Source organism: Limulus polyphemus, unplaced genomic scaffold, assembly GCF_000517525.1.
Source record: "Limulus polyphemus unplaced genomic scaffold, Limulus_polyphemus-2.1.2 Scaffold1558, whole genome shotgun sequence".
Classification (NCBI taxonomy): domain Eukaryota; kingdom Metazoa; phylum Arthropoda; class Merostomata; order Xiphosura; family Limulidae; genus Limulus; species Limulus polyphemus.
This window is the reverse complement of record NW_013667168.1, coordinates 190,315-204,435: the sequence shown is the minus strand read 5'-3', so window position 1 is coordinate 204,435 and position 14,121 is coordinate 190,315. Positions and strand designations below refer to the sequence as shown.

The window sequence follows — 14,121 nt, the reverse complement described above, 5'->3', positions numbered from 1 at the left end:
TAGGGTTGAACTATGCGTTTCGGTAAATGAAACGTTTCGTATGAAACTTTAATTTGTATTATCTCTAAACCAACAAAAAAGACGGAACTTAATGGCACACAATACAGGATCCCGGTGGTTTCATCAGCTCTAACTATGATATAAACTATTAATAATTCTAATGAAGATTTTGTTTCAAGTGACAGTCTGTAATCCTATACCTGTGTTATGCAATTTTTAAGTTATATTTTTTCTGAATCGGAATATTAATAATGTATATCTACTGTATATGAGTAGCTTTACCCATTGTCCTAGAAGTTTGGATTCTTTACAATATTTGATTATTTTTAGGATTTCGCTTTCATTTGTTCATTTTTAGTTTTTTTTCAGTATTAATGTAAAAAACAATAACAAAATGAAAACTAAAACATCGTCAAAGAACCAGATGATAAGGAGGATGAGATAAAACAATCAAACAAACAAACAAACCTGTTCTAATCTGATTTCCCAGTCGCCTTGAAGACGTTTTCCTCGGAAATACTTGGACCTGGAAAAATTGGTTGGTTATCCATTAATATCTTTGATTTTAAACAGAAAACTACAAAACAAAAGATTCTTAATTAAGATAACAGTAGTAATAAGAATAAGAATTAAGTCGTAACATTTATAATAGCGGTAAGTAAAAGTAAATCCAAACATGACTGACTTATACTGTAAATTGAATAATGGTTGGCATGTACCATAACTGGATATTTTTCTAGTATTGTTAAAGAATTTCAGTTTTTAATCGCCAGATGGGAGTTCTAGTCTAAGTACTCGACATGGAAATGATTTGTGTTTTTTCTAAGCCTACAAAGAAACAAACAATTCTCAAATCTGGTGATATGTAGTATTGTTAAACTTTTTTGAAAAACTTTACTACAATATCATTAGTCGAAGAAACAGGTCGTCGGAGAATGCATTTTTTCCTTGTTAATAATTATTGATGACGAATAATAAAATACGAGACTGTTCGTTTTGGTGGAAATGCTCGAGTGGTGTTCTGCTATAAGAAAGAAGATTTTTGTTATCTTTTTTGTGTGAATTTATTTATTTGTTTTGAATTTCACCCGAAACTATTCAAAGGCTATCTGCGCAAGCCTAATTTTGAAGTGATAGGCTAGAGGGAAGGCACTTAGTCAACACCACCCACTCTTGGTTTAATCTTTATCAACGAATAGTGGGATTGACTGTCACTTTATAACGCCCTCATTTCTCAAAAGGAGAACCTGTTCGGGAACAGAATTTGAACCCATGACCCTCACATTGCGAGTCGAGTGCCCTAATCACTAGGTCATGCCGAATTTTTTCGTAAATATCAAGAAGCTTTGAGCAATATAATTAATTTATTATAAGGATATATTACTCCACTCATATATTACTCCACTCACTCCCACCCAACATTGAAAATTATTCTCTAGGGTTTGTAAAATTCGTTTTTCACACTCAATGTTTACTGGGGCGCTGTAAAACTGGATTCAAACGCAGGGCTATGGAATACTGGGCTCAAATCTATTTAGTACTTCTTGAATTCATTATGTTCGTGATACTCACTATCGCTAACATTCAACAGCGATAAAGACGCTTTAGATAGAACAAGGCAAATAAATACATTGCTCCAAAGGATTATTCGAATTTGTAATATTATAGTTATGATGAGTGAAAAATTCCCGCTATAAAATAGTGTTAATTTCTCCCTCTCTATTAATTTTACTGAAAATCAAGCATCTGATGTATCACCATGTGATTCGTAATGCAATAGTTGGTCATTCAGCCTACTCTCGTAAATTAACATTTCATAGAGGTAGTTTTATTGTATACTTCATGGCGTTGTACTTCACTATAGATTATGATCACAAAAACGGCAAGGGTAGCTTGGCTTCTCAAAGTGTTTATAAGGTTATTCTAGACCGTTTTTCTGAAAGAGCTGTTTTCAGGGCATCTTTAGTATCTGGAGTCACTTGACATAATGTAACGGATCTCCCAAGTGATGGAGCTGTTTTCAGGGCAGCTTTAGTATCCGGAGTCACTTGACGTAATATAACAGGTCTCCTGACTGAATGAGCTGTTTTCAGGGCATCTTTAGTACCTGGAGTCACTAGACATAATGTAACAGGTCTTCCGACTGATGGAGCTGTTTTCAGGGCATCTTTAGTACCTGGAGTCACTTGACATAATGCAACGGATCTCCCAACTGATGAAGCTGTTTTCAGGGCATCTTTAGTATCCGGAGTCACTTGACGTAATATAACAGGTCTTCCGACTGATGGAGCTGTTTTCAGGGCATCTTTAGTATCTGGAGTCACTGACGCAATTTAACATGTCTTCCAATGGAAAGAGCTAGTTGCAGGGTATTTTTAATACTTGGAGTCATTCGAGGCAATATAACAACTCTCCCAAGAACATATTATACATGATCGACGGGATTAAGTTCAGTGAGCGTGCAAGCACTCAATTCGACCAGATTAGCACAGTGGATCGACCATTATCACCCATTAAGTTAAAGTCAAGACCACTTTCACAAGCATATGGTAGCGTTAAGAGTAATAAGGCTGGTCTCAATATTCTGCATCATTAATTATAACATCCCACAGGATGTATAGGTCTTTATGTCCATCAATGCTTATTACTGCCTACATTATATTTTCACCATTGCTGTATGCGTGATGTTCTTGTATGAAAATGGGATGGAGCTGGATCCAGATTATTGATAATTGAGTATAAGCATGTTATCTGGTTGCAGGATAAAAGGTGATTTATTTGTAAAGATAATACTGCTTCACATGTTGTTGCTACCCTTACTAGCTGTTTTATGCCTTTTTATGGGTTTTATTAATGTCTTTAGCGTTTGACATACATATTGGCCTTACAAAGTTATCTGGTTGCAGGAGAAAGGGTGATTTATTTGTAAAGATAATACTGCTTCACATGTTGTTGCTACCCTTACTAGCTGTTTTATGCCTTTTTATGGGTTTTATTAATGTCTTTAGCGTTTGATATACATACTGGCCTTGCAAAGGTTGTTTCTATCCATCTATCACGACATATGGTTGTGGCTGCGAACATCTGATATTACTCTGCGAGTGTGACGAGTCAGAAGCTACAGATAGGCGTTATCTATCTGTGTCGTAGATGATGGTTGTGGCTGCGAACATCTGATATTACTCTGCGAGTGTGACGAGTCAGAATCTACAGATAGGCGTTATCTATCTGTGTCGTAGATGATGGTTGTGGCTGCGAACATCTGATATTACTCTGCGAGTGTGACGAGTCAGAAGCTACAGATAGGCGTTATCTATCTGTGTCGTAGATGATGGTTGGCCTTAGTCAGGTATTCGAACAACTGTACCATTGATTTGGAAGCAGTTGCAGATTCTGCTAATAACACTTTGAGACATTTGCAGACGATTATGATTGGCTGGCTTTCATTTCCTTGTTGGCTCTTCACATGAGTAAAACATTCATTTTCTTTGAGGTCCGGCCATGGTTCATGGATATTTCGAAACATTTTGAATTCTGTGATTCACTTCAAAGTGACGAGTGAGGCAAAACTCTGTGAAACTGAATGGTCAATAACTTGCATTTCAGATTATATGACAAATCATACTGATAATCAGATACCTGATCTTTATCTCAATATTGAGACACGGAGAGTGACTGTCACAATCTTATAACAATGTTTTTTTTTTGCTATGTCTTATTACAAATCTTAATTATCATTTACTTGTTTTGAGCAGTTTATTAAGTGTGCTAAGCGCAGTGCGTTTAGTAAAAAAAACTTTTAGGCTTTTTAAGAGTGAATGTTTCAATAACGCTTGTGTTAAATATATACTTTGGAAATCCTCCCACCCCCCCACATACACACAAAAAGACTCACCAGTCTGTGTGGTGGTCGTCTATGATTAACAAAGTCTTTTGCTTTTCCTTCATTGTACTTGATCGACCATGCCATGTGCCAGGTTGCGAGGAGCCACGTGACGAGACGGAAGTCACTGACTTGGCAGGAGATGTTGGAGCACTAGTAATGGAACTAGATCTCAAATTAGTGGACGAATCCGCCGGATCACGTGGCTGTTGGGTTGTGTGCCGCCTGGCTTTCTGATCTTCACTTGTTTCTCCGTCATTCTGTACTTCTCCTGAAAGATCCCCAGATGAGAACCGCCTCCGCAGATAATTGGTCGTGGAGGCAAAACCTTGGCGGAAGCTTGCGAAAGAAATGTTGACGGTTGGAATGCAAAACGTCTTGAAAAAGTTGAGCTAAAGGGTTCGCCTGTAGCTGACGTAAGACCTATTAATTGGCTGGAACGTTTTCAAGTCGACTTCTAGTAAGATAATACATCAAAGCTTCTGAAGTAAAGAATATAACTTTATGGATAATGATACAAATAAAAGCTTATATTTATTAGAATACAAAACCATTGAACTTAAAATTTCAACTGAATGAATTTTTTAACATGCTTTTATAAAATTCCTTCAAAGAAAAACTAATAAGAAAGGAGAATCTTTCAAATAGTTTTGGCAGAAAGACTACTAAAAGGCTAAAAAATATTCATTGAGCATTTTCAACTGTTAGATGTATAGCACGATGTGTCATATAAAATTATAAATCAGACATTTCTATAAAATAAAAGTTAAAAATTAACATATGTATCAAAATTGTTTGTTTTTTACTTGAGCGCAAAGCTACAAAATGGGCTTTTTACACAGGGATCGAACCTGAATTAAGGTGGAAGAAAGCCTGGCATGGCCAGGTGGTTAGGGCGCTCAACTAGCAATCTGCGGGTCGTGGATTCAAATCTCCGTCCCACCAAACATGCCCACACTTTCAGCCGTTCTCTGTAGTCTTTGACTGCTAAATTAGGGAACCTGTCGCAGATAGCCCTCGTGTAGCGTTGCGCTAAATTAAAAACAACAACACACACACACCTAAAAAAACAGCAAAAAGGAATTAAAGTTTTGTTCTTTTGGTATGCCTTCTATTGCTAAGTAGTAAACCTGATTTTGAGGGGGGGATTTTTATAGTCTGTTTGAAAATTCTATTTCTACAGCTGCATTTACAGTAAGAAAAGCTGCACAACAAACAAATCAATCAATACAAAGGAAGAACAAACTTGCCACTAATAATGGCAAGGATGGATATCACGTAACTATAACATTAAAGGGTGTGTTTGTTTGTAGTTAAGCACAAAGTTACACAATGGGCTATTTATGTTGTGTCCATCACGAGTATAGAGCCTGTTATAACCCTTCTGACTTACCGCTGATTAACTGGGAGTCAATATTAAAGGTGAAGTGGTCTTGTATAACGATTCACTTAAAGTTACATAAGGACAATACATTCATTCGTCTTTTATAGCCTTAATTTTCAACAATTGCTTATTGCTTAATGTTTTATTTTCTGAATTAAACATTTAATTGCATAACATTAAGATGCAAAGCGATATATAAATGAATAGAATTATAGTGAACTGATTATACATGTATTCCATTTGTAAAATCATGAAATATTTGTAGGATAAGCACTGAAAATGCGCCTGTAAAAGTGTCTTTTTCTAATTACTTCAAGACATATGGAAGAAGAGGAAAGATAAAACGTTTCAGAGTGCTGCTTTCCTCTAAACAAGTGGAATGATTCCTGTGATTCTGGAAAGATAAAACGTTTCAGAGTGCTGCTTTCCTTTAAACAAATGGAATGATTCCTGTAATTCTGGAAAGATAAAACGTTTCAGAGTGCTGCTTTCCTCTAAACAAGTGGAATGATTCCTGTGATTCTGGGTTCCTAAAAAAATGAGAAAAGCAACAAATAAAGACATCTTCATTTAAAAGTTTAACCATTATACTTAAAATTAAACCAACAAAGTTTCTTCGGAATTGAATAGTATACAGTCATTGTATCGTAGAAAATAAAACACAAATAAAATATAAGCAAAAGCAGATTATTTATCGTATTGATTATCTTTCTTCTTGGAGCAAATGTGTCTTAAAAACCTGATGGAAACATTTTAAAAATGAATATTCAAACAAAGTACGGAGTTTTTTTTCCATTTCATTTTTCTTTACACCATAGATCGATTTAACTGGGTTATTGGTGTTCTATTACCATAGAGAGGCGATTTTCAATAACATCTAAAGGGAATATAATGAGTAAATCATTTACACAAGCGTATAAGTCGGAATTTTGCTACGGATTCTTTGACATTAAAATTTTTGAAATATTCACAACAAAAGCTAGAATACACCGTATATAATATCCACTTTTATACAGGACTGAATTCTTTTTAGTTCGTTAGGGCTAGAGCTAACATTTTTATTAAAGTAAATTACGAGTAATGAAATTATTGATTATCTCAAGCGTTTTAACTGGGAAGCTATTTAAATTATAGAAATTCAGTTTTCGTCTTTATCTAATGTCATCAGCTTTTAAGAGGGATGTATTTTAATTCTGAATAGTGTTTTCATGTTTGAAATATCGAATTACATTATAGATTGTATTATCCAACAACATTTCGGTTTTATTGGTATTTCCAAACATTAACGTATGCGTAAAGAAGATGAACAAGCTATATCGTGAAGAATGTCTACTGTGATCTTATTTCTACTGTTCGTGTTTAATGATAAATAGCAAACTTTGACTAACAACGACGTTAATCGTGGGCACATTTATACTGACTTCGAGAAATTATCAACTCGAAAACTCATTCTAAAAGAAAACAGTTTGTGTTTTAAGAGGTTGGGGTATACTTCCACGAAAACATAAAAAATAGGAATTAACCTATGCGAGCTAACGCTGTTTTTTCGCCTCAAATAGCTTCATAACGACTCGTGATCGTACTTTTTATAACTTAAGTGAACAGTTACAATTGTTTTGGACTCTCGGTAACAACAAAGAAACATGTAGGTAAAAGTGCCCGATTGAGGAAATCATACTTTATACTGAACGGCGTTTTTTTGTTCTTTTTAAGTAATTGTTAGTAAGATGTAAAATCCAGAGATATAAATCCGCATATTGTTAATGGAGTGAAAAACCAGCAATAGAAATCCGTGTATTGTTAATGAGGTGTACAAACCAGCAATAGAAATCCGCACATTGTTGATGAGGTGTACAAACCAGTAGTAGAAATCCGCACATTGTTAATGAGGTGTACAAACCAGTAGTAGAAATCCGCACATTGTTAATGAGGTGCACAAACCAGTAGTAGAAATCTGCACATTGTTAATGAGGTGTACAAACCAGTAGTAGAAATCCGCACATTGTTAATGAGGTGTACAAACCAGCAGTAGAAATCCGCACATTGTTGATGATGTGTACAAACCAGCAGTAGAAATCCGCACATTGTTGATGAGGTGTACAAACCAGTAGTAGAAATCCGCACATTGTTAATGAGGTGCACAAACTAGCAACAGTGATCTGCAAGTTGTTAGTGATGAGTAAGAACCAGCAATAGACATTTCCACATTGTTAAGGAATCAGAAGAACCTCATTACAAAAATTGGAATGTACCGTAGTTGAGGGACTCGTTTAGTGACGGGATGTAACAATATGATACTCAGGGAAGCTTTGTTGTAATCCAGACTTTGAACAATAGGAACTTTGAATCGATTTTTAACGGTAAAGAGATAGACATAACTACATGTTACATAAAACAAAGTGGAAATTCCTCTCAGTTCTGTAAAACATCTTTGTATATTGTATGCGTAACTCTTAGTTGTCCAATAACAGTAGCCAAAGAGCCTCAAACCTATTATTACTACTATTCTACAGCATCAATAATTCTGAAACGAACTGTTAGCTTCAATGTCTCAGAAGACGCGAGAATTAGTAAGGGTAATGTCTTTCAGTACTACACAGTTTTCAGTTTATCACAAACTACTTGCTGCTCATTTTAACCATTCCTTTTCCTGGATTCACATCTTAAATCTTCCATCAATGATAAATGAGGTTACTATTTTTTCGTGTGCTTCACAACATCCTAATCCCAGTCAAACGTTTTTGAAGCCAGTTGTTATGCGTAAATTTGTTTCTTTGTTTCGGTATTTAGCGCAAAGCTGTACGAAGGCTAGCTGTTTATAGCCGTCCCCAATTTTAAGCTGGTGGACTAGAGGGAAAGCAGTTAAACATCATCTACCATCAATTTCTAGGCTATGTTCTTATTCGATCGAATAGTGGGTTTTGATCGTCACTCTTAGAGAAAAGAGCGAAGCACAATCTGTCAAAAATGGGTCGCAAACCATGAAATTCAAAATCAGGGCATCTAACCACTAGGCTACACACAGCTCCTTTGTGCATAAGCTAAGTCGTTCGTTTATATATTCAAAACAGTTATACAACACTAGATTTTATTATCTGATAGTTTCTCTACAGTTTCTAACTTTAATTAAAATATTTTATACAAAAATAGGTTTTTGGTCGAAATCTAATTTTTGAGTGTGAGTTTTAAGCTGAGTCAGTTTCTTTAGTTATCGTTCTTGTGTAAGATAATTTTGATAGGTAATCTTTACAAGCTGTCAACTGCAGGACGAAAAACAGGTTAATAAGGAAGAGGTCCTGCAGCAAAAATTGCTTTTGAAGTGTTCTAGAATATTCTGTGTGCTAGCAGTACCTCAAGTGATGATTGTTATTTCCAAATGCAATGCCTGAAAATTGAGTAGATACTTTTTATGTTCTTAGAAAACGCCTAAATTATCCAAACTTTGAAACATGATCTGTAAAAAAAGTGATGTTTGTTTTATTGCATATTGATGATATTTTGAATTTTTTTACAATAACTATACATTACTCTACATCATGTCCAAAGTGAAAACAAAAAGTAAAATGTGATCAGGTTGTTTTGCGAAATAATAATTTTATTAAATTAATTAATGAATTATATGATTCTAAAGTCTTTAGTAAAACGACAACTCGAAACTTTCACTTTCCGACAAATGAGAAACAAATAACTTGCTTGAACTCGGTGTTAATTCGTTACGCAGACACTGATGTGGAACAATATTTACATAATTTCACAAGTTCCACATGTCATAACTTACAAGTTTTAAATGAGTATCTGTATTTGTAAACATCTATAAATTGAACTAAAGTTTCTCGTGGGTAAATTCCAATTCGCTGTATAACGAATATAGCAAATCGAGTTTTGTACACTATCCTATGACTGTTTAACTGCTTATAGTTAGTTCTTGAGAAAAATCTACAGTCAGTGTTTTTGTAAAGCTAGTCTTCATTAAATAACATATTTAAATTTTGTGTAGAAATAAGTATTATTTGATTTTTGTTAAGGCAGAAGTGTACAATGAACTATCTGTGCTGTGTCATCGAGGGGACTGAACCTCGAATTTTAGCGTTATAAGCCCTCAGACTTACCGTTGATCCACCAGTGGTGCGGAAAAGAATAAATGTTTAAAATATTAGACAGACAGACAGGCGGGCGAACAGTCAGACATAAAACAGAAGGACAAACGGTGAGACATGTTGTTAGACAGTTAAATATAAGACGTTCGGGTATGGTATTCAGGTAAAATTATACTCTGAAGAAAAGCCTAAAAATCCCGAGAAACATAAGATCAGGAGTGAGAACTATCAAGTGAAAAATAAATTGAAGAAGAACTTTAGAGGAAAACAAGTAAACACAAGTGTAGTTTGAAACATAAAAATCCTTTATTCAACGAACACAGTGTTATGTCATCTAAGCTAGCCAGGGTTCTTCTGGCTGCTGGTGTTGATAACAGTAAAATCAGAGGTCAAGGACAGACTAAAATCAAGAGTAAGAGAGAGACAGAACTATGAAAATACCTGACTTAAGTACATTAGCGAAAGAAAGAGAGTCGGGTATCTTACAAGACCACAGGTTATATACTTTAACCAGCGTTCTACGCACAATCTTAAGCCAAGTGTAACAGTTTCCATATTGCATTTTAAATAGGATACTTTTCAAGAAACATATATATGCTAGTTTGAAACTTAATAACAAAAGTGTCATTACGTAGTCTCTAGTAGGATTAGTATTATGTTTATAATCTTGAGACATCCCGACAACACGTATGTGATTAATTACATGTAGAAACTGCATGGAAGTCTAGAAACATATTACGTGAATATATCGGAATAAAGATGTATTCTACATTAGAGAGTAATGAGTGAATTTCATGGCTGTTTCAGTCATTATATTTGTAACGAAACAAACGGACGGTCAGATATAAAACACGGATAAATAAACAAATGTACAGATAAAGACAAACATACAGTAATATCACTAGTCTCCTGATGAGAAAGGAAACCCAAACCCGAGAGCTTTCAGAAAGTGAACTTTCCTTTATCAGGAGTAAATATTTTACTGTTTCTACCTTTTATTGGTACCTTTTCTGATTGAAGATTAAACGCAAATTTAAAATCAATACATTTGAATGTAAACCTTATACAGTCGTAATAAATTCTTCGTAAAAGATATGAAAAATATCAGATTTTGTATGATAGTCATCCAGGAAATCAGAGATAACAAAGAATAAAATAGTACGACCTACTCATAGTTCATGATTTTTTCTTAAACATATTGAGTGTATATAATTTTTATTGAATAGGTAGTTATAATTGATTTTTACGTGGCCAGAGACTATACACTATTTATTACAAAGATTATTTGACTGGGTATGGCTTAATGGTTAGCATGCCCAGACTGTGAATCCAAAGATCGATGATTCACAGCCCGTTGCCGCAAAAACGCGATCCGCACTTTGGGACTATAAAATCGATGGTCAAATTCCAGTATTTAGTCGGACAAGAGTTTGTGGTGGTTGATGTTTACTGGCTGCTTTCCCTCTAGTCTATCAGTTCAAAATTAGAGGCAGTTTTGCGGAGAAACTTATATTATTTACAGTTCACAACGATGAATTAAAACAAATTACTCGATATTATGAAAATGGTTAAAGTCAGTTGCTGAGAGTGATCCTAACCAATGTTTCCTAATATTGGATCCTCCCATTCTTGGGGCTCAAGGCAGATGAAGAGGAGGGGGCGCAAGACCTCATTAAAAAATCAATGTAGTTTTGTCAGTTTTATATAAAACAACTCATCGTTTCCAATCCCAACCGTGAAGCTCAGTGCTCTCAATTTCTGTTAGCCGAGAGCGTTTTGACTTTACAAGTTAAATTCACAACTACCGCCGAGTCTTATCCGTCATACCGCTCCCTACAACTAAACCATCATATAACGAATAAAACAAATTTAAACAAGTTTTAGCGACAAATTAGACCTCTCAGTTCACAACCTCACGTTCAGAAACTGTAATTCTTCTGTGGCTGATGAAGAAAGGGACAGAAAGAAAGCTTACACCAGTTCAATTGAATAGTGTCTTTCTTCAGATATATTATTTTAAATTTGTTATGAACGTAAATGATTGGTGTTTGTTTGTGAGCTTTAGAGCAAAGCCACGTCGGGCTATCTGTTGTGCCCACCGTGGGGAATCTAACCCCGGATTTTAGCATTGTAAGTTTGTAAACTAACCACTGTCCCACCTGGGGACTAACGTAAAGGAAAATGAAAATAGCTTGTATATTTGTGTTACTTTAAAAACTTTAGAAAAAGGGGCTTTTTGTCTTAATTAAAGTGTGTATAAGGAAGAGCTATACTGAAAAATTTGGGAAACACTGTCCTAAACCTTGATTTAAGGTAACCATAGCTTCTAACCTCGTTTTTCAGCTATTCTATTATATTATATATTATATATAATAATTTTCTAATGGAAAGTTGCAAAGACCTAGTAATATATAGGTTTACTTTTGCTGGTTACTCTGATGACGAATAACTCAACTTTAAAAGCAAGAGAGAATCCTCAATGGCCGCGGCACATGAAATTATCTCAGGCAGGATTAGAGTAAATTAATCTATCATAGCTTTTTTTTTGTACTATCTATTATCTTTTTTTTTTTTGTGTGCCAGCAATACCAAGCGTGGGATGCGCGTATACCCGATTCAATTTTATTACTCATCAGGATCTCTACCAGCCTACACCCAAATTTGAATTATTTTAGGAAGAATTAGAGTAAATTCATCTATGAGATTTTGGGTGTAGTCAAATACATCAATCGGAAGGGTTTGACCTCCTGAGTCCAAAACTGCAATTAGATCTCAAATTGGTCAAGAGATGACCAAGTTATGAGCTAAAAGTTTGTACTTGAAAACAACAACAACAAACAAACTCAGAGCTGTTTTATGGGCCGCTATGCCGTGGCCAAAAATATTTTGTCAATACAGCGGAATATATTTACGAGAAATCTTTGAGGAATATCAGAACTCGAATCTAAGGTTATAAAGGAGTTTTGTCCTGTAAATCCAACTGCTTGTAGTGAAATTGCCAAAAAAAATAGATATCTTATGACATGTAACAACAGGGCTTTAACAAAGATTCAAGAGACACTGGCATTTACTTGTGACATTTTCTTAAAAGAGTCTAACTTAAAAATATGTTATTATTCATATGTCTTAGACCTCCTAGTGATGACAGAGTGAAATGCTGCGTATTTTCTACTTGATTTTGATAAATGTTGCTAACACCGATTGAAATTTAAGTGAAACTGTAAATGAATAAACAAATCATTTATTAATACAATTCTCAATGTATTGCCGCTTGGTGGCGATTTGATTAACTTTAATACACTTTGTTTGTTTGTTAAACGCAAAGGTATATAATTAATTATCGATGCCGTGCCCACCACTGGTATCGAAACCCTATTTTAATGTTATGAGTCCGCAGACTTACCGCTGTGCTTCTGTAGGGGTGGGGGCTACGTAAATAAAGAGATTCTCTCATATTTTGTTTTTCTTTTACTTATTAACTACATATGTAAGGTCAGTCAGTTACAGAACTTGTAAGATTGATGTGTTAGAATATATAAACATTTCTTTGTTCAAGAGATATACAAATGTATATGTGTTAGGAATATAGTCCTGCTGAGTTCCTTTCACGACAACAAATATTTAACATCTGTCCAGGATCATTGTCAAAAGTTTGCATATAAAGTACCAGTTACCAGGATCCCCCGGACAGAACGGTCCCGGAATTCCGTCTCTCTTTTCTTCTCTAGCCCCCAAAATAAATAAAAAATCATAACATTTTCTATTTTAAAAGTTATCCTCCAGAATTTAGATAACTTGGGAGTGAATACACATTGGTCGGGATAGTTTCTAACTTTGATTATAATTAACGATTTTAAATAGCATAACCTCATCGTTATTTTGGTATTTGATATTTACGACCCTGCTGTTTAATTTTATTTCGAATAGCAAAAAGTACATGCGAATTTACTACATTCTGACAACTGTTATTCCATATTTTCGATTTGCCCCAAGACCGCAAAATTTCTGAACACATATTTGTATCTAAAACTGGACGCTCGAGAGATAGTATTTAACAAAGCACTTACAATGTACTGAATGTAGCATAGATTAAATAATTTGGATAACAAATACACATATCTATATTGTTTATTTCATCTCCTCAAGTAACGACATACTGAACGATATCACTTCACAAACATCCCCTTTAGTAACGACATACTGAACGATATCACTTCACAAACATCCCCTTTAGTAACGACATACTGAACTGTATCACTTCACAAACATCCCCTTTAGTAACGACATACTGAACTGTATCACTTCACAATCATCCCCTTTACTAACGACATACTGAGCTATATCACATTTATACCACAACCTATCTTCATACAGTCAAGAGTTATAACGTCTCCCATGTTTCGTCCTCCTACCCCCACCCCAGTGACACAGCGGTTATGTTTGCGGACTAACAACGCTAGTGGTAGGCAGATCACAAATAGCCCATTGTGTACCTTTGTGCTTAACTTCAAACAAACAAACAAACAATAATAGTACAAGAAGAGAATGTTTTGCTGGTCTTTTCATTCCGTTCTGGCCGGGTGGTTAGGTTTTCATTCCGTTCTGGCCGGGTGGTTAGGTTTTCATTCCGTTCTGGCCGGGTGGTTAGGGAGTTTTCATTCCGTTCTGGCCCGGCATGGCCAGGTGGTTAGGGAGTTTTCATTCCGTTCTGGCCCGGCATGGCCAGGTGGTTAGGGAGTTTTCATTCCGTTCTGGCC

The 14,121-nt window shown here is 35.2% G+C and overlaps 1 protein-coding gene across 3 annotated transcripts in view; it reads right to left on the bottom strand.

Moving 5' to 3' along the window:
• LOC106464084 (synapsin-like) overlaps window positions 1-14,121 on the bottom strand; it is a 67,087-nt gene that overhangs the window by 9,976 nt on the left and 42,990 nt on the right. For 2 of the 3 annotated variants that reach the window (XM_022391753.1, XM_022391755.1), the window contains exons 2-3: window positions 3,896-4,340; window positions 469-526 (exon numbers count right to left, since the gene is read on the bottom strand). In XM_022391753.1, the coding sequence (XP_022247461.1) occupies window positions 469-526; window positions 3,896-3,948 (111 nt within the window). In that variant the 5' untranslated portion in view covers window positions 3,949-4,340. Of the gene's footprint in view, window positions 1-468; window positions 527-3,895; window positions 4,341-5,578; window positions 5,798-14,121 lie in introns of all 3 variants that reach the window. The other variant, XM_022391754.1, reaches the window with a different exon arrangement.